The sequence below is a fragment of the Salmo trutta genome, chromosome 16 (genome assembly GCF_901001165.1).
Source record: "Salmo trutta chromosome 16, fSalTru1.1, whole genome shotgun sequence".
NCBI classification, from domain to species: domain Eukaryota; kingdom Metazoa; phylum Chordata; class Actinopteri; order Salmoniformes; family Salmonidae; genus Salmo; species Salmo trutta.
Genome location: NC_042972.1, coordinates 53,435,196 through 53,460,680, shown reverse-complemented (window position 1 = coordinate 53,460,680; position 25,485 = coordinate 53,435,196). Strand labels below are relative to the sequence as shown.

The 25,485-nt window shown below is 41.1% G+C and overlaps 1 protein-coding gene across 3 annotated transcripts in view; it reads left to right on the top strand.

Moving 5' to 3' along the window:
* Nucleotides 1-25,485, top strand: part of LOC115151028 (metabotropic glutamate receptor 4-like) — a 283,964-nt gene that overhangs the window by 118,996 nt on the left and 139,483 nt on the right. For all 3 annotated transcript variants that reach the window (XM_029694935.1, XM_029694936.1, XM_029694937.1), the window contains one exon: nucleotides 9,842-10,058. In XM_029694935.1, coding sequence (XP_029550795.1) covers nucleotides 9,842-10,058 — 217 coding nt within the window. The remainder of the gene's footprint in view (nucleotides 1-9,841; nucleotides 10,059-25,485) is intronic.

Below are 25,485 nucleotides of genomic sequence, written 5' to 3'. Positions count from 1 at the left end.
GTAGAACAAAAACACAAAGAAAAATATGAAATAACACGAGAAGGTAAGTAAGCATACTATATACAGGGTCAGTCAGTTCCAGCACCATATTTACAATGTGCAGGGATAATGGAGTGATATTGGTAGCTATGTAAGGCTAAGGTGACTAAGCAAAAAGATATACGATAAACAGAGTAGCTGCATCATATATGACGATTGTATGTGAGGGGTGTGCATGTGTGTAGATTCAGTATAAATGTATGTGCACATTATGTGTGTGAGGAAATGATGAAGTGTTTGCGATGGCGTGGCAGTGTGCTTGAGTGTCTACTGTGCCTTCAGAAAGTATTTGCACTCCTTGACTTTTTCCACATTTTGTGTTACAGCCTGAATTTAAATTGGTTTAATTGAGATTGTGTGTCACTCTCCTGCACCCTTAGAAAAAAAGGGTTCTACATTTTTTTTTTCTTCAACTGTCCACATAGGAGAACCCTTTTTGGTTCCAGGTAGAACACTTTTGAGTTCTACCTGGAACCAAAAAGGGTTCTTCAAAGGGTTCTCTATGGGGACAGCCGAAGAACCTTTTTAGGTTTTAGATAGCAATTTTTTTTCTAAGAGTGTACACACACACAATACCACAATGTCAAAGTGGAATTATGTTCTTAGAAATCTTTACAAATGAATAAAAAATGAAAAACTGAAATGCCTTGAGTTGGTAAGTATTCAACCCTTTGTTATGGAAAGCTTAAATAATTTCAGGAGTAAATATTTGCTTATCAGGTCACATAATAAGTTGCATGGGCTCACTCTGTGTGCAATAATAATGTTTATGTCACGCGAAGCGGAACAGGTGAACCCAAGAGCAGACTCAGATGAGGAGACAGGGATGAAGTAACCAAGGTATTTATTGAAACACAGGGGGAAGTGCAGGCCAGGGGAAGCTCAGGCGGGTTGCAGAAAACCAAGTGCAGAGGCTGAGGCTGGAGCAAGCGGTGTTGAGACAGGGTGAGCATGTCCGGAGGGGAATCCAAGGGAGCCGTAGAGTGGGAGATCCAGGACAATGTAGCGGGACTGACGAGATGTAAGACTAGAGACAGGGACCAGAGTCAGAGCGGGCAGAATTGTAGCGGAGAGGAAAATAGCATCAGGCAAGGGAAAACAGGCACAACAGTCTCCAAACAGGGACAAACGGCTAGAAGCATAGACTGACTGAGCAGAGATTACGATCTGGCAGTGTGGAAGCGGCAGGACTGAGTATTTGTAGAGGTCTTGATTATGGAACAGGTTGCAGCTAGTGGGGATCTGCTCTGACCTCAGCACACCTGTCTCTGCCCACACACACACGCACACACACACACACACACACACACACACACACACACACACACACACACACACACACACACAGAGACGGAGAGGGAGAGAGCACTGGGGGAGTGGCGGCAGGTCAAGGAGACACAGGATGAGCACTAGAGGGAGTGGCAGGAGTAGATGTGACAATTTAAACGTCTTCTTAATCCAGCCGCTGTGTCAGATTTCAAAAAGACTTTATGGCGAAAGCACACCATGTGATTATGTTAGGACAGCGCCTAGCCACAAAACACCATACAGACATTTTCCAGCCAAGGAGAGGACTCACAAAAGTCAGAAATAGTGATTAAATGAATCACTTACCTTTGATGATCTTCATCTGGTGGCACTCCCAGGACTCCATGTTACACAATAAATGTTCGTTTTGTTCGATAATGTCCCTCTTTATGTCCAAAAACCTCCGTTTTGTTGTTGCGTTTCCAAAAGTAATCCAAAAGGCACAAAGCGTGCTCTCAACATCCAGACGAAAAGTTAAAAAAGTACAATAAAAGTTTGTAGAAACATGTCAAACGATATTTAAAATCAATCCTCAGGATGTTTTTGTCATAAATAATCAATAATATTTCAACCGGACAAAAGCTTCGTCAATAGAAAAGGAGGAACAAGAAAAGGCGTGCTCCCTATCATGCGCTGGACTCATGTCTGGAAATTTCCACTGTCCACTCATTGAAAGTGCTGTATCTCCCTCATTTTTCAGAGCAAAAGCCTGGAATAATGCCTAAAGACTGGCCACATGTAGAAGAAGCCATAGATATCGTGAACTGGGTCCTAACTCTTTGTATGGTGGATAGGCTTTCAATGGAAAAACAGCCTTTCAAAATAATAGTACTTCTTGGATGGATTTTCCTCGGGTTTTTGCCTGCCATATCAGTTCTGTTATACTCACAGACATTATTTTAACAGTTTCGGAAACTTTAGAGTGTTTTCTATCGAAATCTACCAATTACATGCATATCCTAGCTTCTGGGCCTGAGTAGCAGGCAGTTTACTTTGGGCACGCTTTTCATCCAAAATTCCGTATGCTGCCCCCTTCATCTGGTTGCAATCACAAGGGTACCAGCTACATAACAAATGGTGCTTTTGTTCGATAAAGTCCTTCTTTATATCCCAAACAGTCAGTTTCATTGGCGCGCTTGACTCAGTAATCCACCGCTTTCCCTCGTTCAAAATGCATACAAATGAATCCCGTAAGTTACCAATAAACTTCTTCCAAACATATCAAACAATGTTCCTAATCAATCCTCAGGTACCCTAATATGTAAATAAACAATAACATTTAAGACGGAGAATACCGGAGACCATTACCGGAGATAAATAACGTGCACGCCCTCACCGGAACGTGCAACAAACACTACAGCCAAAATGGGAGCCACTTAGAGAAACTATAAATTCTAGCTAATTTTTCAAAAAACAAGCCTAAAACTCTTTCTAAAGACTGTTGACATCTAGTGGAAGCCATAGGAACTGCAATCTGGGAGGTCTTCCTTTTATATTCCCATTCCCAGCCATTGTAATCAGTGGCGAGCTGGGGAAAAAAATTCTGGATGGATTATCCTCGGGTTTTCGCCTGCCATATCAGTTCTGTTATACTCACAAACATTTTATTAACAGTTTTGGAAACTCTAGAGTGTTTTCTATCCAATAATACCAATTATATGCATATCCTAGCTTCTGGGCCTGAGTAACAGGCAGTTTACTTTGGGCACCTCATTCATCCAAACTTCCCGAATACTGCGCCCTAGTTAAATAAAAAAATCAGATATTGATTATCTCTTTGAGCATGGTGAAGTTATTAAATATACTTTGGATGGTGTATCAATACACCCAGTCTCTACAAAAATACAGGCATTTTTCTTAACTCAGTTGCCGGAGAGGAAGGAAACCAATCAGTGATTTCATCATGGGCCTAATTAATTTAATTAAATTTACTGATTTCCATATGTAAAATCTTTGAAATTGTTGCATGTTGTGTTTATATTTTTGTTCAGCTGTTCAGGAGGCTGTTGGTGTTAGACTTGATGTACCCGTGCCACAGAGAGAACAATCTATGGCATGGGTGGCTGAAGTCTAACGATTTTCCGGGCTTTCCTTTCACACCGCCTGATTTAGAGGTCCTGGATGACAGATGATGATGTTGAGGGAGAGGTTGGTGTTCCGGCACTACACTGCCAGGTCACTGACCTACTCTCTGTAAGCTGTCTCATCGTCGCCGGTGATCAGGCCTACCACCGTCGTGTCGTCAGCAAATTTGATGAGTGTACAGGGAGTACAAGAGGGGACTAAGCACATACCACTGCAGTTCCCCCATGGGGTCGGCCCGTCAGGAAGTCAAGGATCCAGTTACAGAGGAAGATGTTCAGTCCCAGGCTCCTAAGCTTGGTGACAAGCTTGGAGGGGACGATGGTGTTGAACACTGAGCTGTAGTCAAGGAACTGCATTCTCAGAAAGGTATTCCGCTCATTTTAGCCAAAAACCTGGTTGCTTCTGACAGGAGTCTGAAACTTGGTTGCAAGTGGATCTTCCATCAAGACAATAACCCCAAGCAAACATCAAAATCCACAAAGAAATGGTTAATTGGCCATCTCAGTCCATTTTTATTAGCTGTCCCTCACCTCCACTGGATGCCAAATAAAAGGGGATTTTCAGACTAATAGGTAAATGTGAAAGCATCACAAGTAGAATGATGCTGCACAATAAGTGCATGCCTACTTAAGGATTGGATGACTTTTTGGATCTCATTTAATCTAAGGACATTTACATGTTTTATAATAAAATGTATTTATTTCATAGGGCAATATTTGAATTGTAAATTAGACATTTGAGAATGGGACATCAGTTTGATAACCAGAGAGGTCCCGATGGAATAGCTAAAGCCCTCTCCCCAAATATGTGCTTTTGTCTGTAGTCTAATCTATATTATTGTAGCTAAAATAATTTGTGAGACAATTAATTCTAATTAAGTGTCAAGATTGCCTTGTGATTTCAGTGTAATTCAACAAAAACAAAGCACAGGGGAGAGGCCTTGCAAGGTAATTGCTCTTTCTATTAGCTAATAAACATTAGTGTTAAACAACTTATTCGGGATCATTATTGGGAGAATGATTTACTAGTCATTAATTGACAAAGTGAGTTTCATCTCAGCTGATGAGCAGCTCTCTAACATACGTAGTACAACAGGAGGGATAGGAAATAATCACTCAGCAAACACATTGCACAGATTCTCCAAAAACAGCATGTGATGAATACCGTTTATTTAAAGAACCTAATTCACACTGGTTATTGATGCATGGCTTTTTGTGTCCCATAAATGGTAATGTTTTCTGTAACAGATTAATAGGGCTGAAATTCTTCTTCTTACAGAGATCCTGCTATTTCTGGAGGTGTTATTTCGTAGCTGTACAAATCACAGTAATAATAACGTTTGGAAGGAAATACGTATCGGCTGTGCATATGTTTGCTTTCACACTTTGTGTGTGAAGTGACGTCAGAGCGCTTAGCCAGGTTGATAAAAACACATGATGGTTTAGTCCCTCAATAATTGTCATTCAGCTTTAACTAAGTGTGATCACTTTTTCCCCAACCTCATTAATATTTCAAAAAGTGCTTGATAAAATGCCGGCCTGTGAATTTCAAGTTCTTGACTTGCTAATTGTGCTTACAGTTCTTAACTCCTTATCTCAAGTATTCAATTACAATTTGGATTCTACCAATGAACAGACTAATGAACAGACTAATGCAGGGTTCCCCAACTGGCGGCCGCGAGCCAAATCTGGCCCGCCAACAATATTATTTGGCCCCCCTAGATTAATTATGAATATTTTATTCATTAAAAATATATATCTAATAATAAAAAATCTCAGACCCGAGATGCAAAAACTCCAAAATGCAATTTCACAAGAAGGAAGTTACCCGTACCTAAATAATGCAAAAGTACATTTTAACTTCATTCATGAGGAGAGAGAATGCAGGAGACAGTCAACTAATAAAGCAGGCAGCGGACCATTTTGTGGTGCTGAGACGTAAAGCTGCAACCAACAGGAGGTGAACAGCGCCTGGTGCTGAAAATATATCTAACCTGTTATGCAAGTGTTGAACAGCAACATATGGAGAGAACCTACACCAGCTAAGTAATACATTCAACAGTTCTTCATTTTAATTTGACTTTACAAATAACAAGAGAGCTTAACTGAGTCTTTCTCCGAGCCTAGGCCTATATAAAATAACTTAACTTGCTGAGGTAGGCTATGAGGCTTAACAGCATCTTTCACAATAAAAAAATATATGTCCTAATATAAGTGATTTTTTTATTAGGCCTATTTACAATTGCAACTGGCCAAAACTGTAGCATCCTACATAAAACAATAATTGAAAGAAAAAATTGCAATGTCTGTATCTGAATGTCTGTATCGGGATAGCCTGCTCCTGTAACGACAGAACAAACAAACAGAAAATACTGTCAGCTTAAGACCTAAATATCCCTGGATAAGCACTCACAATAATATTAGTATTTACTAATTACAGTCATATAGGCCACTAAGTTACTTACTCATTGGGAAAAGTTGCATTTCCCCTCGGACACAATCTTGTGGATGTCGGGTGAGATGGATGTGATTTTGATGCGCAGGCAGTCCTCGATTGACTTATGTGAAAGCCAGTTCCTGTCATGAAGCTATACTGCGTTCATAGAGGAAAATGAGGACTCGCAGGTGTAAGTCGATCCATTCATTGTTATCACCTAAAATACAAGTTTCTTCATTGTGCCTTATTCCTCACATAAGGACTTGGCACTCCTGAGTGCATCCCTGAGATGGCTCGATGTCTGGAATTCAATCAACTCAGTTTGAATTGCGGGCTCATCCAGCGAGAGTATTGTTTTCTTAGCAAGGGAGGAGAATCTTCCACCTGGGCGGACTGTGAGAGGATCACGTACTAACGCAACGATATCCTTGGCCATGCTGTCGTCTTCAAATCTTGTGGAGAAGTTGTCTGGTCCCTCTGCCTGTCGTTCTTCAGTGTGCTGAAGTGCAGTAGCCTTCCAGATGACAAGTCCAAATTGAACAACTCAAGCTTCCTAGTAAGGGCCTCAAGTTTCTCCACCATGTCCATGACTGTTTTTCCCTCTTCCTTGTAACTGCAGATTTAACTCATTTAAGTGACAGAATTTGTCAGCCCGAAAAGCTGTGTGTAACACTTCAATGTTTCTGCATCGGGCATCTGTCTGTGGCGGGAAAGTCATTTTGAAAGTTCCATGCTTAGGTTCACAATGAAGTCTGAGATGTAATTATTTGCAAACAGCGACATTTTCATTGCAAATAAGACCCACTGGCTTGGCATTGGGAAAATATGGTAATATGAACACATATCTCTCTGTACATTCGTCCCTGAAACTTCGATTTTCATTATCCACCTTTGTTTTGATACTTTTTGAGAGCGACATTTTCTCTTGCTATCAAGCTAATTATTCTGAATGAATGTTGATGTTAAAAACAATAGTGTAGCCTACAGTAGGCTACATAGACCTGTTTTTCCCCACCAATCAATGCACAGAGAAATAGACAAAAATATTAACTGAATAGAGACATGTTGATTTTATGAGCATAATCAGATCAAAATGATTGTTATTATCATCACTGAGTTAGTTATGTACTAATCAGATGTGTTAAACATGTTGTTTAATTTGTGTGTAGGCCAATTAATTTTGCTAATATTATATACTAATTATGTTCTGGCTCACCAACTATTAGCTCAGAAAAAATTGGACCCAAGGTCAAACCTACTGTAGTTGACGAACTCTGGTTTAATGCTTCAGAGTGCGAGAATTTAGCAGGAATGGCACCCAAAGGAAAATATGGTTAACAATAGTAATACACAATAATCACCCTTTCAAATCTGTTTCCAGTTTTAACACCGAAGACCCCATCAACTCAATACCTACATGGCCTATACAGACACATCTTGGCTTATTTGGAAGGGATTACAACACTTTCAAATGTTTTGAGCATCTCAAATGAGATTTTCCTGACTAGAGAATTTGACGTAGCTAAGTGCTTTTAAATGTTACATTTAAATGTTCAATGTTATGTCTATGTCCTCTTTCGTTGACCTAGTCTTGTTAAATGTTTTTAGAATGTATAGTTTCCAATCACAGTCCCTGCAAGCCAATCTCACTGCCGTTAACAGACATTTTAAGTGTATTAAACCTGCTGTGCCTTAATTTTGTAGGTGTACTCTATAACAATTATATGTGGATTCCATGGATACAAATGCATTTCTTAGAACATGAATTACTCTCATCTAATTTCGCTGGTTTAATAATTTGTGACCATTAGCTTTCTTGTTTTACTATACTGTATGTTGGTAAGACATAATAGAAAGTAACAAACAGTAGGCTTATGCTGCCGATCAGGACATTGGCTTCCTCCGGTCTGTGGAAGAAAAGCTGTTTCATTCACTAATTAGCTGTCCTCCTTTAATTACAACATCACAGGCAGTCAACCCCTAGCGCGAGGTTAATAGCAACCAACAAAGCATTAGAAGCATTTAAAATGGATCCCTGTTCTTGGGCCTGGAACTAACTCTACTCGCCACCCTACAGACGCCATGAAATTCAGCTGAGAATACTGCTGGCACCCTAAGTAGCAATTCTGTATCTGCTCATACAATTAGTATGTACTGGGTAAAGGCATAATTCAACTAGTGTGAAACATTTCCCTTTCCCTTGTTTTTCGGTGAACCCTTTATTGATGCTAACTACTACAGTAGCAGTGAAGTGTTTCAACTATCAACTCTACTTCCTGACTCTACCCACATCCAGTACAGTGCTGTGGGCAACACAGGTCTATTATTGTGTACTTCATTGCAGTCTTGCTACTACACTACTACAACAGAGAAATAGGGCCAAAGCATCTTTTCAAAAAGGACTGGTTGTGGTGTGTGATGGCCAACACCATCGACCTACTGTAGCTACTACACTACAGGCTACCAAACAGGCAAATAAAGAGAGAGGAACAAAGAGGAGTATGTTTTCTTCACTGCACTGTGCAGTAGCTTTTTACCCACCGGGATGACATCTTACTTTATCTGAGCATAGATTTAAAGGGTTATCCAAATGCTGAAATGTATTTGTGCATTTTCATGTGCTGCTGCATACAGATAAAGAACAGTAACATCCACTGACCAGGACCATAGCTAAATTACAGCTAAGGGTTGTCTGATGCACAGATTGCATGTGTCAGGCTTTTAAAGGGTGTAATTAGTGCTGAACTGGTGTCATAACAAATTGTCTCGTTGTTTTTAAAAAGTGCGGTAGGGAAATGTGTCAAAAAATGATGATTGAAATGAAAAGTTGTTGTTTATGGAACTCTAATAACAGTGATTTGACGAAAATAAGTAATTGTGTTTCCAGAATGGCCCATAGGGCAGGAGCCTATCTCCTGTTTCTGTAGAGCGTGAGGAATGTACCAGGACTTTTTAGAGTCTTTGGTATGACTCGACCGGGGATCGAAACCCCAAACCTTCTAATCTCAGGACGGACACTAACGACAAGGCCACTGAACTAACAATGCTAGTCCATCTTAGAATTCATGTTCCACTCAACATTGGTAAAACATGATGAGGATCCAGAAAGGACGTGGTGCCAACAGATAGGGAGACACAACACTAAGTCGGTGACTCAGTCCAATGGCTGCCCAGATAGGTTTGGTATGGGTCTGTGGTGGGTGTTAACTTGACAGAAGGATGGCAATGGGTCAGATTGAGTGTGCCTCTGAGCTTGCTGCCCATGATAATGAACCACCTAGCTGTGGATGAGATGGAAAGCTGGATCCAGCGGGAAATCAGAGCTGTTTTTAGTTCCCTTCCCGTAGTGTCACAACCACAAAAATAGGACGATAAGTCATCAATCACTGCACACATTTTATCACACCCAGGAAAACAGCTCTGCCAGTTGCACTGTGTGCTATATCAATATAGGACACATTGAGATATTTTCATGAGCACATTTTAGATGCATCCGAAACTCATAGGATACCTTACAGTCAGCTATGTGTAAACTGCGTAAACAAAGTACTACAAAATGTTGGATTAATCAATAAATGAATGGATATGACTACTCAGGACCAGAAAATCTGCACTGAATGAATGAACATGTATATGAAAAGCCTCTCACACAGTGTTATTGCCATTGGCTTCATCGCCCTGCTTGTGTGTTGGTTGCCGATCCCCGTGCAGAAGCCTGACACGCTCATCTTCTCGCTGAGTAATCCCTCCCCAGTTATCTAAAGGAGACCCCCTGCGGTCTAAAGGAGACCCCTGTGGTGCACGGTACGAGCAAGCCAAGCTGGCAGGATGAAATCATTTTTCATGTCCCCTGAGACTTAGAGACTGATTGCTGATCCGCTCTACCTCTGTCCCCACCCCCTTCCTGCTACGACTTCTTTGCCTCTTCTCCATCTTAACTCATCCCTTCTTCCCTCTCTCCCTCTCTCCTCAGATCCCCCAGGTGAGTTATGCCTCCACGGCACCGGAGCTGAGCGACAACACACGTTACGACTTTTTCTCGCGCGTGGTGCCCCCAGACACCTACCAGGCACAGGCCATGGTGGATATCGTCAAGGCCATGCGCTGGAACTTCGTCTCCACCGTGGCGTCCGAGGGGAACTATGGAGAGAGCGGTGTGGATGCCTTCATACATAAGTCTCGAGAGGACGGTGAGTGGGTTCTCTGTGGTTTCGTTCTGTTCATTCATCATTCCTCTTGCCATATGATCTGAAGATGACTCAATAGAAGATGGCCCCTAGTGGTACAACTGACCTATTTTCCCTGGGTTTGTCTTCTGTACGTATAAAATCCATATAAATTCCACCCAAAACAACAACTTGCAAAAATACATTCACAGATCAAGGAAAATACAGTAGTGTTTCTCAAAAACATTTGAATGTGTGTGAATCTAACTTCAGATATGGAATATACGCTATATACAGTTGAAGTCGAAGTTTACATACACTTAGGTTGGAGTAATTAAAACTCGTTTTTCAACCACTCCACAAATTTCTTGTTAACAAACTATAGTTTGGCAAGTCGGTTAGGACATCTACTTTGTGCATGACACAAGTAATTTTAACAACAATTATTTACAGACAGATTATTTCACTTATAATTCATTGTATCACAATTCCAGTGGGTGAGAAGTTCACATATATTAAGTTGACTGTGCCTTTAAACAGCTTGGAAAATTCCAGAAAATTATGTAATGGCTTTAGAAGCTTCTGACAGATAAGCTTCTGATAATTGACATCATTTGAGTCAATTGGAGGTGTACCTGTGGATGTATTCCAAGGCCTACCATCAAACTCAGTGCCTCTTTGCTTGACATCATGGGACAATCAAAAGAAATCAGCCAAGACCTCAGAAAAAAATTGTAGGCCTCCACAAGTCTGATTCATCCTTTGGAGCAATGTCCAAATGCCTGAAAGTACCACGTTCATCTGTATAAACAATAGTGCACAAGTATAAACACCATGGGACCATGCAGCCGTCATACCACTCAGGAAGTAGATGTGTTCTGTCTCCTAGAGATTAACGTACTTTGGTGCGAAAAGTGCAATCAATCCCAGAACAACAGCAAAGGATCTTATGAAGATGCTGGAGGAAACAGGTGCAAAAGTATCTCTATCCACAGTAAAACGAGTCCTATATCAACATAACCTGAAAGGCCACTCAGCAAGGAAGAATCCACTGTTCCACAGCCGCCATAAGTAAGCCAGACTACAGTTTGCAACTGCACATGGGGACAAAGATTATAGTTTTTGAAGAAATGTCCTCTGGTCTGATGAAACAAAAATAGAACTGTTTGGCCATAATGACCATCGTTATGTTTGGAGGAAAAAGGGGGAGGCTTGCAAGCTGAAGAACACTATCCCAACCATGAAGCACGGGGGTGGCAGCATCATGTTGTGGGGGTGCTTTGCTGCAGGAGGGACTGGTGCACTTCACAAAATAGATGGCATCATGAGGTAGGACAATTATGTGTATATATTGAAGCAACGTCTCAAGACATGAGTCAGGAAGTTAAAGCTTGGTCGCAAATGGGTCTTCCAAATGGACAATGACCCCAAGCATACTTACAAAGTTGTGGCAAAATGGCTTAAGGACAACAAAGTCAAGGTATTGGAGTGGCCATCACAAAGCCCTGATTTCAATCCTGTAGACAATTTGTGGGCAGAACTGAAAAAGCATGTGCGAGCATGGAGGCCTACAAACCTGACTCAGTTACACCAGCTCTGTCAGGAGGAATGGGCCAAAATTCATCAAACTTTTGGAAAGCTTGTGGAAGGCTACCTGAAACGTTTGACCCAACTTAATCAATTTAAAGGCAATGCTACCAAATACTAATTGAGTATATGTAAACTTCTGACCAACTGGGAGTGTGATGAAATAAATAAAAGCTGGAATAAATCATTCTCTATACTATTATTCTGACATTTCACATTCTTAAAATAAAGTGGTTATCCTAACTGGCCTATGACAGGGAATTCTTTCTAGGATTAAATGTCAGGAATTGTGAAAAACTGAGTTTAAATGTATTTGGCTAAGGTGTATGTAAACTTCCGACTTCAACTGTATACACAACAGTATGTGGACACCACTTCAAATTTGTGGATTCAGCTTTTCCAGCCACACCTGTTGCGGACAGGTGAATAAAATCAAGCACACAGCCATGCAATCTCCATGGACAAAACATTGGCAGTATAATGGTCTTAATGAAGAGCTCAGTGACTTTCAACGTGGCACCGTCATAGGATGCCACCTTTCCAACAAGTCAGTTCATCAAATTTCTGCCCAGCTAGAGCTACCCTGGTCAACCTTAAGTGCTGCTATTGTGAATTGGAAACGTCTAGGAGCAACAACAGCTCAGCTGCGAAGTGGTGGGCCACACAAGCTCACAGAATGGGACCGCCGAGTGCTGAAACGCATAGTGCGTAAAAAGTGTCTGTCCTTGGTTGGAACACTCACTACTGAGTTCCAGATTGCATCTGGAAGCAACGTCAGCACAATAACTGTTTGTCAAGAAAATCATGAAATTTGTTTCAAGGTCAGGCAGCCACACACAAGCCTAAGATCACCATGCGCAATGCCAAGCGTCAGCTGGAGTGGTGCAAAGCTCACCGTCATTGGACTCTGGAGCAGTGGAAATGCATTCTCTGGAGTTATGAATCACGCTTCACCATCTGTCAGTCTGACGAACGAATCTGGGTTTGGCGGATGCCAGGAGAATGCTACCTGCAATGCATAGTGCCAATGGTAAAGTTTGGTGGTGGAGGAATAATGGTCTGGGACTGTTTTTCATGATTCGGGCAAGGCCCCTTAGTTCCAAAGAAGGGAAATCTTAATGCTACAGCATACAATGACATTCTAGACGATTCTGTCCTTCCAACTTTGTGGTAACAGTTTGGGGAAGGCCCTTTACTATTTCAGCATGACAAGTCCCCCATGCACAAAGCAAGGTCCATACAGAAATGGTTTGCTGAGATTGGTGTGGAAGAACTTGACTGGCCTGCACAGAGCCCTGACCTCAATCCCATCAAACACCTGTGGGATGAATTGGAACGAGCCAAGCCTAATTGCCCAACATCAGTGTCCGACCTCACTAATGCTCTTGTGGCTGAATGGAAGCAAGTCCCCACATAAATGTTCCAACATTTAGTATAAATCCTTCCAAGAAGAGTGGGGGCTGTTATAGCAGCAAAGAAGGTACCAACTCCATATTAATGCCCTTGATTTTGGAATGAGATGTTTGACGAGCAGGTGTCCACATACTTTTGGTCATGTAGTAAGTATATCATAACTTTAATCCTAACTTGAGATATGCATTATGGCTCCTTTTACATTTTTCATTCCCTTCTGCATTTAAATTCCCCTTAGGTGGTAGAAATAGAAGTGTTTCACTGAATTCAACTCTTGATGTTTGATATGGTACGTACAGGGCCTTCAGAAAGTTTTCATAACCCCTTGATTTATTCCACATTTTTTGTTACAGCCTGAATTCAAATAGGATTAATAATAAAACATCACCCAATCTACACACAATATGCCATAATGATGAAGTGGAAACATGTTTTTAGAACTTGTTGCAAATTTATTGAGAATGAAATACAGAAATATCTCATTACATAAGTATTCACACCCATGAGTCAATGCATGTTAGAATCACATTTAGCAGCATTTCTGGGTAAGTCTTTAAGAGCTTAATACACCTGGATTGTACAATATTTCTTTAAAAAATTATTCAAGTTCTGTCAAGTTGGTTGCTGGTCATTGCTAGATCGCTGATCATTGCTAGACCGGCATTCTGCGCAATCCACAATGGCACGAAAGCCAAAACACACAGCACAGGTACTCACACGCACCAACGGACATAGTAACAATAATGGACAGCCCAATGGAAACCAATGGGCACACTTATACAAGTACTAATCTGTGGGAATAGGGGACAGGTGTGCGTAATGAAAGTTCCAGAGGTATTCGTGACAGTACCCCCCTGACGCGCTGCACAAGCAGCGCAACGACACCGGCCTCGAGGACGATCACAGGAACGCAGTGCGGGTCGATCAGGACCCGATGCAGCTGCCAAAGTTGCATCGTTGTTGGATGGGCCAGTTACCGCTGCCAAAGTTGCGGTGGCGTCGGACGGACCAGTAGCAGTGGCGTCAGACGGACCAGTTGTGGAGGCATTGGACGGGCCAGTTGAAGCTGCTGAAGTTGCGTCGTCGGACTGACCCGTTGTGGCAACGTCGGACAACCCAGTTGCAGCTGCCGAAGTTGCGGCGATGCCGGACGGACCAGTCGCAGCATCGTCGGACGGGCCATTCCCGCCGTCTCCCTTAATGGTCCATTATTCTGTCACGCTGGCATAAATTATTCGGGAGACAGGCGCAGGAATGCTTAATAGGGATTTTTATTAAGCCCAAATTACGGAGTGTCGTGTAAAGGCACGGGGACGAAGACCAAACAAACACGTAACAAAACACAGGGTAGAAACCCAAACAAAAGAGTGAGGACTACCTTGAATAAATAACAAAAGCGTACAATGATTAAGCCTTTAAGAGTTTTATACACCTGGATTGTACAATATTTGCACATTATTCTTTAAAAAAATTATTCAAGTTCTGTTGATCATTGCTAGACCGCCATTTTCAAGTCTTGCCATATATTTTCAAGTCAAAAATGTAACAAGGCCACTCAGGAACATTCAATGTCGTCTTAGTAAACAACTCCAGTGTATATTTGGCCTAGTGTTTTAGGTTATTGTCCTGCTAAAAGGTGAATTTGTCTCCCAGTTTATGTTGGAAAGCAGACTTGAACCAGGTTTTCCTCTAGGGTTTTGCCTGTGCTTAGCTCTATTCCGTTGTTTTTTTTTCAGAAGAAATCTATTCTCCTTGCCGATGAAAAGCATACCATGATGCAACCACCACCATGTTACTTAATATGAAGAATGGTGCTTAGTGATGTGTTATGTTGGATTTGCCCCAAACATAACATTTTGTATTCAGGACATAAAGCTAATTTCTTTGCCACATTTTTTGCAGTTTTACTTTACTGCCTTATTGCAAACAGGATGCATGTTTTGGAATATTTTTTATTCTGCACAGGCTTCCTTGTCTTCACCCTGTCATCTCCTATCACAGCCATTTAATGTCACCATTTGCCTCTGTGAAATCCCTGAGTGTTTTCCTTCATCTCTGGCAACTGAGTTAGGTAGGACCGTATCTTTGTAGTGAGTGGGTGTATTGATACACCATCCAAAGTGTAATTAATAACTTGAACATGATCAAAGGGATATTCAATGTCTGCTTTTTAAATTTTTTCCATCTTCTAACAGGTGCCCTTCTTTGCGAGACATTGGAAAACCTCCCTTGTCTTTTTGGTTGAATCTGTGTTTGAAATGTACTGCTCGCCTGAGGCACCTTCCAGATAATTGTATGTGTGGGGTACAGAGATGACAGTCATTAAAAAATCATATTAAACACTATTATTGCACACAGAGTGAGTCCATACAACTTACCATGTGACTTGTTAAGCAAATTCTTACTCCTGAACTTATTTAGGCTTGCCATAACAAATGGGTTGAATACTTATTGACTCAAGACATTTCAGCTTTTCATTTTTAATTAATTTGTTAAAATTTCGAAAAACATGATTCCACTTTGCCATTAAGGTGTATTGTGTGTAGGCCAGTGATACAAAATCTCAATTTCATCCATTTTAAATTCAGGCTGTAATACAACACGTGGAAAAAAATCAAGGGGAGTTAATACTTTTTGAAGGCAATGTATATCTTCGGCTACCAGGGGATTTGCTGAATATCAAGTGCACAATAAAACTGTCCAGAGAGATAAATCAGTTGCATAGTAAGAATGTGGCCTCAATATAGACATTAATACTGTACGTCGGTAATAATTGATGGTCCATTTATGGCCTCAAGTGGGTTTTGAATGATTTGTGACTACAATGAGCTCTAAAGTTGGTTTGTCATGTTTATTAGTAGAACGAGGCTATAGAGTATTTTGAGAAACCCTTCCTTGTACTCAGGAATTCTGAGCAAGAGCATGATGCTGTCTTTTTCACTCTTTATAACTACATCTTTTTTTGTTAGAGGAGCTTAGTGTGTCAAGTGCCTTGTCACCTCCATCTTACACAACTGCCTAACAGCAGCTACCTGTTTTTTCCTCTTCTTTTTCTCAATATGTGACTGAAAAAGCACAAAGATATTGTTTTGGTTAAGTGTTAAAGTCAATCACATCAGCCTCAGTGTACGATGAACTGTTCCACACCTGTAATTCCATTGGTACTAAAAACAGTGCAACTCCATCAGATGTTTGTCTAACGTCAACACCGTCAGAGTGCTGAAAGAGCTGATAGAATGGTCCTGTCTTATTGGGAATTTTCAAATGAACCATTTTCCATATTTTACGAATGTTTGTTTCAAACTTATTTTTAGAGGGCAAAAATATGTCTGTTTTGAGTATCTGTTGTCAATTCAGCCAGTGGCTTGACAAATCCGTCAGTAGCTAGGTTTCCATCCAATTGGGACAGATTTTCATGTGAATATAAAAAAAAACATCAACGTAAAAACAATAATGCGCATTTTCCCATGTGTTTCCGTCAAATTGACTTGGTGCAGATACAAGTCTGTGCATGATGACACAGTGCACATACAAATACATTTTGTGGTTAAATTCCCATGTACCGAATAAAAAAATACAAATTAAATGGTTTTCCATCGCATTTTCAACTCTACTGATGGTTTTCTCACCAAAAAACGGTGTGTTATATACAGTAGCGAGTGTGCCCACTCCAGTATTGGCATGTGCACTCTAGCCAAAAGCGAGAAGATACTGTATCTATGCGCTGTTGGCTAAAGCGTATATGTAGTGTACATGAGATTATTTTTATTTTTCAAACGGTAGTCGAGCATCGATTATTATGTCAACAGAATAAGACCCTCAATATTTATTGGAATGGAGCATATAGCTCATCACCTTGCACTTTCACCACCCTGTGAAGTTCATCATAACTTATTTCATCTGTAGCCTAATAAACGTCATGCGTTCCTGAAGAGTCATAGTGTTAGGACCACACAAGATGCCATCGTGTGACTCCAAGTTTACTTCGATATGATATTAATATTTCCACATAAAAGTGTGTCTGCTGACATTTCTCACATAATTCATTTTACCGAACACAAAAAGATCCCACCTGGTCTAACGTATTTCGTTTTGTCGACATTTGGAAAGTTTACTGAAAAATGTTCTATTTCCATCAGGCCTGTCATTACATTTTTTTTATACGACATGTACTTTGCTCACATAAAAAGGTTGGATGGAAACCTGGTTACTGATGGAGTACATTTTTTTGTCAATATTCCAAAAATATATTTTAATCACTATTCTGCATGGATGCTTAAACAATTGAAGTATTTGCTGTGCTAGACCTAAGGGACAATGTTTGCTTTATAAAATGTTGTTTTATGTTCTAAATCTAGAAAAACATGCCAACATCCTAACGAAATTAGCCCTGGAGCATTTACTAGTGCTATAAAACAATCCAAAAAGAAGTTTGCAGATTATTCAAATATATAATCTAATCTTAGAATCTAATCTTAGAATTTAACACTCAATGCCATTAAACACAATAATTATGAAAATCAAATGCCTGTTATGGTAAAATAGCATGAGATTAGCTATAATACTGAAAGGTTATTCTCTCTGCTCCATAAAAAAATAATAAAAATTATTGTTAGGGGGGGTGAGGCTTGATCTAAACTTGCACCTACACCCACTTTACATTTGGTCATAGTTCTTCCCTCACAGTCATCAAGGAATTCAGATTTAGTGGTGTGCTTATTGACAAACATTGCAATGCATTACACAATCTGTCATTATACAATGGGTGGGTTTAATCCTGAATGCTGATTGATTAAAATCACATTCCAGCCGGCGTCTATTCCACAAGTTACCATCAGCTAAATCTATGATGTTGAAATGCCTATTTATCTGTTCCATTTCACTGTGCAATCCACTGGCTCATCAGCCCAACCAGACAATTTCTAAACTTGATCACCACTGTAAAAAGCCGCTAGACATTATCTCACATTTCTTTTAGAGTAGCATTTGTTTTTCAACAGAGGAGATTTGTATAAACCTTGCTGTCTGTCTCTCCAACATTTGAAACATTGTTTCAATATTGAAATTTGATCTCCAGCTGTCCCATAGTAAGGAACGTGTCGGGAGTCGGGACGAGACAGCCAGGCAACGTTTCTTAGCCAGTCTAAACCATAAATCAGCATCATTTTTATGGATATATATATACAAAGAAATGTCAATAGCAAACAGGTATAACAAAACGAAATGCAGCTAGTTTCCAGTCTTTCCAGCTTCAGTTTGAAGTGATTATGTTAGCTGTGTTGTTGGCTAGCTCCTCTGAACAACAGTGTCCTGACGAGAGAGCACATTTTCTATGCCAGGCGAAATCACGCATCATTAGATCATTGTTTGGATGTATCCAAATAAATGTCACTAGAAAACAGCTTAAATAAATGCAAATGCAGCTACTTTGCTGCTGCACTGTTTGACGTGACTGTAAGTTAGCCGTAGTTGGCTAGCAAGCAAGGGATAAGAACATTGCCAGCCAGTATGGCAATGGATAATTTAGAACGAACGACTGGATCACGTCCATAGATACAGAACAGAAAGACTGAACGACTGGGTCGCGTCTCTGGTAACTGAACCAATAGAACGAACGACCAGCCGGCTTGGGTAGTAACCCTAGATTTGTGCGGGACCATATCTCGTGGAAGGATGAAATAGTATGAATAAATTCATCAAAATATATATATTTTATGAAAATATGTAAATCATTATTTTAATATGTTGGTAACCCGTTGTATTAAAGTGATTATGCCCTCGAAGCCAGTGTTTGGAGGATATATTTGCACGGTTTGCTGGCCCGAGACGAACAACACCCGTGCCAATATATCCTACAAACACCGGCTTCTCTGGCATTATCACTTAAATGGTCTCTTACCAACTCCATTGACAAACTCCCTAAAACCCAAAACATAATGCTCTCTCGTTAGGCTTTTTCCCAGGCATGTGGGTGTGTTTCTGCATTCAGGTAGGCGGTAACAAAACTGTCAACATTGCACATGGCTGCCTGTTTACAAATGCTACCTGTCAGTCTGTCTAACATTCATTTAGCAATATGTCACTAGTGCATAGCAACAACACTTATCGAGGTACAACATGTTCTATTGAACTTGCAATTGCTACAAGCTCCGTAAATTCTACAAGCTGCATTGTTTCCTGACTGTCCATTGTAAAATCTGGATATCTCTGTATGACAGTGCAGTGAATTAGGAACTGCAGGAGTTAGAATCCATAAACTAGGTTTAATTTGTGGAGAGGGAACAAGGGAGCAGGAAATCAGTAAAAGATCAATTGGTGTGTCCTAACACATTAGGCATTTCAGTACACCACAACCAGGTGCTTAACCAACAGCAGATGTGATTATAAGTGTAAGGTAAATTATGCCAAAAGGTATATTAAGTTATTATGTTATCATATTTAGGTAATAATAGATCATAATACATTACATATGCATGTACAAAGTGCTTTTCTAGAACCCAAAGTAGAGGCTTTACAATATTGCAGCAATAAGGTAATGGGTTTTACATACTGTAGGTTCATCATGTTCCTGTGATGCTGGCATAAATTATTTGGGAGACAGGCGCAGGAATGCGTAATAGGGGCACGGGGATGAAGACCAAACAAACACATATCAAAACACAGGGTAGAAACCCAAAAAAAAGAGAGCGGAATACATCGAATAAATAACACAAGCGCACAGTGATTAACACACGGTACGAGACCCATAATCATCTGTGCAATCCACAATGGCAATCAGCCAAAACACACAGCACAGGTATTCACACGCACCAACGGACATAGTAACAATAATGGACAGCCCAATGGAAACCAACAGGCACACTTAAACAAGCACTAATCAGTGGGAATAGGGGACAGGTGTGCGTAATGAAAGTTCCCCCCACCCCCCTGATGCACTACACCAGCAGCACAATGACACCGGGCTCAAGGACGATCACAGGAGCGCAGTGCGGGTCGATCAGGACCTGACGTAGCTGCCGAAGTTGCGTCGTCGGACGGGCCAGTTGCCGCTGACAAAGTTGCGTCATTGGACAGACCAGTTGTGACGACGTCGGATGACCCAGTTGCAGCTGCTGAAGTTGCGGCAGCGCTGGACGGACCAGTCGCACTGTCGACGACAGGCCATTCCCGCTGTCTCCCTTAAGTCCATTATTCTGTCACGCTGGCAAAAATGATTCGGGAGACAGGCGCAGGAATGCGTAATAGTTTTTTTTATTAAGCCTAAATAATGACCTGCCGTGTAAAGGCACAGGGACGAAGGCCAAACAAACACGTAACAAAACACAGGCTAGAAACCCAAAACAAAAGAGCGAGGAATACATTGAATAAATAACACAAGCGCACAATGATTAACACACGGGATGAGACCCATAATCATCTGCGGACATAGTAACAATAATGGACAGCAATGGAAACCAACGGGCACGCTTATATAAGTACTAATCAGTGGGAATAGGGGACAGGTGTGCGTAATGAAAGTTCCAGGGGGATCCGTGACAATTCCAGATGATTTTACAGTAACAATACATTTCACTATGACTAGCTGTCACACTAGAATGGTACAATTTTCAAATCAAATCAAATTTTATTTGTCACATACACGTGTTTAGCAGATGTTATTGCGGGTGTAGGGAAATGATGTGCCACAGAATGCTGCAGCAGCACGCAGGGTGTGCCGCAGCATGACAGCCACATTCCCCAAAAAATGAGATCCAGACTATGTTTGGAATATTTATTTCTCGCACAGAATTGGTCGACTTTTGTACTATGGGAGATAGTAGATTGATATAGACGAGTGCTTTTGCTGTTCGTTAGGCCTACTCATCTTGTTGGTTGACGAAAAGTAAATGTGGACAGTTCTTCCAATATGCACCTCGTAATTGGATAAGGACGCGTGCAGTTGTGTCCCTGACGGTCTGTCTTCATTTGTAGCCTATGAGAAAGACCAGATCAAGTGACCGGAGAGTCATGTGAGTGAAAGGGCTTCTGATTGTGCAGCACACTCAGTGAGAAGGGCACAATGCAGCACTCCGCAAAAGGCATGGATTCTTTAAGGGTGCATTACGGCCACAAAGGGGATGCAGCGGTGAAATTCGAGGCATTATCAAGTGCTTGTCAAATTGTGAATGAGACTATTGGATTGTGTACTGTACAGCCTATGCAAAAAAAACAAAGCAGAGCTCATGCCTTTCATCCAACTTTTTTCAAACCATCATTAGAGTCGCATCATGCAGCCATACAATGTATTAAACATCAAAACATATAGCCCAATGTTTGTAGAACAACTCAAGTTACATTAATAACTCTACATGAAGCGTATAGGAGTACCTATTTCTTTGTCAACCGCTCAACACAGAATAGCCTATGAACATTTGAACATCTTGGCCATGTTCTGTTATAATCTCCACCCAGCACAGCCAGAAGAGGACTGGCCACCCCTCATAGCCTGGTTCCTCTCTAGGTTTCTTCCTAGGTTTTGGCCTTTCTAGGGAGTTTTTCCTAGCCACCGTGCTTCTACACCTGCATTGCTTGCTGTTTGGGGTTTTAGGCTGGGTTTCTGTACAGCACTTTGAGATATCAGCTGATGTAAGCAGGGCTATATAAATACATTTGTTTTGATTTAGCCGCATGTGCGCACTCCCTCAAATCGTTTGGAGACAATATTTACATTTTATTCAGCTTTGTTCAATTGTATTCTTCATACAATGGCCACATCAGGACCTAACATAATGACAACTCAGAGTATGCTATTCTATTCTTCAGAAATAGACTACATTTTCATCATCTCATGCTTCTTTAGACCTGTCTAAAATAAATAATGGATTTATTGTGAAGGTGTAGGCTATATTACATGGATTTATTAGACTGTTAAATGGCTTGTAGGCTATGTGTGGAAGCCAGGAGATGCTAAATGTGTTTGTTAATTAACGGTCAATCACCGTGAGACTGACAGTTATTTGCTTGACAATCACCAGCTGACAACATTTTGTGACCGCCACAGCCCTACTCAGACCAGACCTTGGATCACTGCTACACTCCCTTCTGGAATGCATACAAAGCCCTCCCCCGCTCCTCTTTCAGATCACTCTTCCATCCTGCTCCTACCCACCTATAGGCAGAAGCTGAAGCAGGAAGTGCCTATGACTAGAACTGTTCAACACTGGTCTGACCAATCGGCCTTTATGCTTCAGGACTGTTTTGCTTCCGTGGAATGGGAAATCTTCTGGGTCATCTCTTAGAATAACATTGAGTACACTGACTCTCACTGGGTTCATCAGGAAGTGCATAGAGGATGTTGTTTGAACAGTGTTGAGAGTTAGAATAGTAGAATACACAAAGTGCAATTTCAAAACGTGGTTGTGCATCAGCAGTTTTCCTCTTGTTATGTCACTCACTGAAAGTCTCTCAATTAACCCATGTCAGTTAAAATGTTTTTGATTGGTAAATTAGTCTAGTTAGTCTAGACAGCTATCTAAACTTGTAGTCGTCATGATAGAATTACCAACCGGACACGCAGGGTATGTGCCCAGGGACCCTGACCTCTAGGGGGCCCCCATTGATTTTGTTAGTCACTCTCACTCAGATATCATATTCACATGGCATAAGTCATGGCAAAATGTGTAGAATTGCAGGAAATTTTATGTAAAACTGCAACAAAAAATGATGTAAAGCAAACTAATTTGTTTACCTTTAAATAATAAAATACTTTTCCTGCTAACTGATCCCTTTGTACGTATTACATTATCATTTTTAAATCACAGTTCTGAGTTAATGTGAGTTAATGGTTAGTGGCTAATTGTGTAGCTAATTGGCTTTGAGTTTGTAGATTGACTGAGGTGAATGAAGCTACAGAAACCAATGTGATGATGGCTTGTTTTTGCAGTTCTCCAAATAGCATTTTATAGTTTTTAAATTGTATAGAAATCCCCCCCCCCCACACATATTTATAAATTGTTTTATCCACCCCTAAAACCGTCACAAACTTCTACAGATGCACCACTGAGAGCATTCGGTCGGGTTGCATCATCACCTTGTACAGCAACTGCACCATCCTCAACCGCATGGCTTTTCAGAGGGAAGATCATTAAGGACCTCAGCCACCTGGGCCACTGACTTTTCATTCTGCTACTGACAGTACAAGTGCATTAGATCTGTAACCAAGTGGTTTGGAAACAGCTTCTATCACCAGGCCATCAGACTGTTGAACAGCCATCACTAGCCGTCTACCTGCCCGGTACCCTGTCCTGCACCCTAGAGACTTTTTGCACTCATACTCCCACACACTCACATAAAACACACACACATGCTCACATACACCTCATACACACGCAAATTCCTGCACTTACATTTACCCGCACACACGCATATGTCCATACTCACAAACACACGTACATACACAAACACTCACACAGCCAACGCTGCTATCCCATGTTTATAAAGATATTAAACATGGGACACATTCTATTTCTTGAACAAAATTATAAACGCAACATGTAAGGTGTTGGTCCCATGTTTCATGAGCTGAAATAAAGTAACCTCAAAATTTTCCATACGCACAAAAAGCGTTTTCTCTCAAATTTGGTGCACAAATTTGTTTACATCCCTGTTAGTGATAATTTCTCCTTTGCCAAGATAATCCATCCACCTGACAGGTGTGGAATATCAATAAGCTGATTAAACACCATGATCATTACACAGGTGCACCTTGGGCTGGGGACAATAAAAGGCCACTCTATAATGTGCTCTTTTGTCACACAAAACAATGCCACAGATGTTAAAATTTTTGATGGAGCATGCAATTGACATGCTGACTGCAGGAATGTCCACCAGAGCGTTTGCCAGAGAATATCATGTTCATTTCTCTACCATAAGCCGCCTCTAACCTCATTTTAGAGAATATGGCAGTACGTCCAACCGGCCTCACAAACGCAGACCACGTGTATCCACACCAGCCCAGGACATCTACATCCATCTTTTTCACCTGCGGATCGTCTGAGACCAGCCACCCGGACAGCTGATGAAACCGAGGAGCATTTCTGTCTTTAATAAAGCCCTTTTGTGGGGAAAAACAAGTTCCGATTGGCTGGGCTTGGCTCCCCAGTGGGTGGTCCTATGCCCACTCATCTCCCTGTCCCTGCCGCTGAAGAAAAACAAAAACATGCTGCCACCAACATGCTTCACTGTATGGATGGTGCCAGGTTTCCTCCAGACGTGACGCTTGGCATTCAGGCCAAAGAGTTCAATCTTGGTTTCATGAGACCAAAGAATATTGTTTCTCATGGTCTGAGTCCTTTAGGTGCCTTTTGGAAAACTCCAAGCGGGCTGTCATGTGCCTTTTACTGAGGAGTGGCTTCCCTGTAGCTCAGTTGGTAGAGCATGGTGTTTGCAACACCAGGGTTGTGGGTTCGATTCCCACGGGGGGTCAGCACAGGGAAAAAAAAAAAAAATGTATGAAATTGTATGAAATGTATGCATTCACTACTGTAAGTCGCTCTGGATAAGAGCATCTGCTAAATGACTAAAATGTAAATGTAAAAAATGTAATGTAAATGTCTAGTCACTCTACCATAAAGGCCTGATTTGTGGAGTTCTGCAGAAATTGTTGTCCTTCTGGAAAGTTCTCCCATCTCCACAGAGGAACTCTGGAGCTCTGTCAGAGTGACCATTGGGTTTTCGGTCACCTCCCTGACTAATGCCCTTCTCCCCCGATTGCTCAGTTTGATCGGGCAGCCAGCTCTAGGAAGAGTCTTGGTGGTTCCAAACTTCTTCCATCTAAGAATGATGGAGGAAACAATTTTATTGGGGACCTTCAATGCTGCAGACATTTTTTGGTACCCTTCCCCAGATCTGTGCCTCGACACAATCCTGTCTCGGAGCTCTACGGACAATTCCTTCGACCGCATGGCTTGGTTTTTTATCTAACATGCACTGTCAACTGTGGGACCTTAGACAGGTGTGTGCCTTTCCAAACCATGTCCAATCAATTTAATTTACCACAGGTGGACTCTAATCAAGTTGTAGAAACATCACAACTAAATTATATACTTGTGTTTAAGGTAGTTGTTGTGAAATTGTTAGATTACTTGTTAGATATTACTGCACGGTCAGAACTAGAAGCACAAGCATTTTGCTACACTCGCATTAACATCTGCTAACCATGTGTATGTGACCAATAAAATGTGATTTGATGATCAATGAAAACAGGATTCACCTGAGCTCAATTTTTGGTATTTCAGTTTTTTTTTTTGTAATAAATGTGCAAAAATGTTTGAAAATCTGTTGGTTCTTTGTCATTATGGGGTATTGTGTGTAGATTGATGAGGATTTGATTTTATTTGATCCATTTTAGAACTAGGCCGTAACGTAACCAAGTCAAGGGGTCTGAATTCTTTCCTAATTCAGTGTATCTACC